Source organism: Anarrhichthys ocellatus, unplaced genomic scaffold (genome assembly GCF_004355925.1).
Source record: "Anarrhichthys ocellatus isolate YVR2014 unplaced genomic scaffold, GSC_Weel_1.0 scaffold7, whole genome shotgun sequence".
Classification (NCBI taxonomy): Eukaryota; Metazoa; Chordata; class Actinopteri; order Perciformes; family Anarhichadidae; genus Anarrhichthys; species Anarrhichthys ocellatus.
Genome location: NW_022280037.1, coordinates 8,582,168 through 8,584,076, shown reverse-complemented (window position 1 = coordinate 8,584,076; position 1,909 = coordinate 8,582,168). Strand labels below are relative to the sequence as shown.

At 40.2% G+C, this 1,909-nt stretch overlaps 1 protein-coding gene across 2 annotated transcripts in view; it reads left to right on the top strand.

The window, feature by feature from the left end:
* Positions 1–1,325: 1,325 nt before the first annotated feature.
* Positions 1,326–1,909, top strand: part of LOC116383880 (single-stranded DNA-binding protein 3) — a 30,566-nt gene continuing 29,982 nt past the window's right edge. The window contains exon 1 of one of the 2 annotated variants that reach the window (XM_031848055.1): positions 1,326–1,601. In XM_031848055.1, coding sequence (XP_031703915.1) covers positions 1,546–1,601 — 56 coding nt within the window. In that variant the 5' untranslated portion in view covers positions 1,326–1,545. The remainder of the gene's footprint in view (positions 1,602–1,909) is intronic. The other variant, XM_031848054.1, reaches the window with a different exon arrangement.

The following is a 1,909-nucleotide window of genomic DNA, read 5'->3' as shown; positions in this document are numbered from 1 at the left end:
ATACTACATTATAATGGTATTGATTAAAATGATGTGTGTCTATATGAATATAATCCTGGCAAACTTTTTGAATGCTAAAGTAGAGGAAAGTGTCATGTGTTGTTGTCTGGGAGTGGCTGACATATTGAGAATGTAATCATTCTGCTAGTTTTTTAACACAGAGGTAAAGCAAGAACCTACAATGTGATTGTTTAAAAAATGTAAGTTCACTTCATTGTTTGACCGATGGCAACCATTTGTGCATGATGTTTTCTTATTGTTACATATTGTATTAATCCCTCATCATTCTGTTCATCAGATGGTCAGTTTGTCTGTGTACAGTTTGGATGAAATGAGTACTGATGTACTATATTGTGAGAGCGGCATACACAAGACCATAAAGATATTGTAATGTAATTGACCTGCAATTGTGCTGGGGTGTAATGTCCTATATCTAAATGAAATGTTAACATTTAAACTAGGTAAATAGGAAGATCGCTTTAAAATCAAGACAATGATTGCTGCTCTAAATACGCTCTTTGGTAAAGACGGAACATTTTGGAGAATCTGTGAAAAACTGGTGGGGGAGCCTTTGCAATAAGGATGAATAAAAACAGACATTATAGACAAATAGAGAAGTATTTTTTCGTCCATATTGTTCAGTTTGTCTTTAGGTGTTTACTAAGATTCTAAAACTCCTTCATCTTCTTCTGGGAAAATGCTAAATAAAAATATTAAATAAGGACCTGGTAGTCCATGGGCAGCAGTTTGGGAAAACAAACAATAAAACCAGTCATCGCTTCCTATTTGCAGTTTTATAATCTGGTAATTTAATAACCTCAATCAGTGGTGTGCGTAGGCCGTCTGAGGGTCAAGTTATTAGGAGGCACCTTGTATTTGTGTGAAGTAAGGGGAAATGTTCAGCTGTCCTACGGTCCAACAGGTACTTGGGTCGAACACAGGGGCGACACGGGGGGGGGGGGGGGGCACTGAGGTGGGTATTTGGGTAAATGTAGCCCCCCCAATAGTGTGACATTAGGATAAAAATGAAACATTGAAACATACCAATAGAATACAGGTATAGGCCAGATATCATGGTTAAATGTACGTTTTAAAACAGTAATAGCAAGTAGTATGAGCAAGTATGTACTGTACATAAACACATATGCAATGTAAGGCCTAAACTTGAAGGCCTCCAGAAGACAACTTGAACTTTAGCGAAGTCGACAAAAACTGAGACACTGTGGCTTTAAGAAGCCCCCACCCTCTCACAACAGGGGGGGCGTGAGCTGACTCCAGGAACAGCGATTGAAAAAAAAAAAAAAAAAAAAAAAAAGAAAAAGCTCCACCAGTGGACTGTTTCAAGTTCCCCCCGGCTGAAACCCTGCCTGATTTGTGGGCAATGTTGGGGATGTAGAAAAAAAAGGAAACCGGAGCAAAGAGAGCGCAAGGGAGAGATAGGGAGACAACACTAACTGGGTAGCTATGGAGATAGTAGGTTTTCCTGGTAGCTTTCTTTGACAGGTGTCGAGTGGGATAAAATAAAGTATCAGAACAGCCTCCAAGATGTACGGCAAGGGTAAAGGAGCTGTGGTCCCCTCCGATAACCAAGCGAGAGAAAAGTAAGTAAATTATTGCACTGTCACAACAGAGATCCAGTCAAGAAGAGTGTGCTAGGTAGCTAAACTTGCTAACTGATGTGAAGCAGCTCACTTCAGCAGGAGCACGCATGTTCAGCAAGCTCTTTTAAAAAAAAAAAAAAAAAAAAAAATGAACACACAAGCTCCAAAAGTGATGCTGCGATAGTTTATTCTTTGTGTTCACCACTTTGCGTGTCGTGGTGCCTCTTGCATCCTCCCAACTACACAGGCATGGCTGCTAAGTTAGCTCAAGCAGCTAGCCACACTGCCAGTTTCACTCTCCTCTCCAA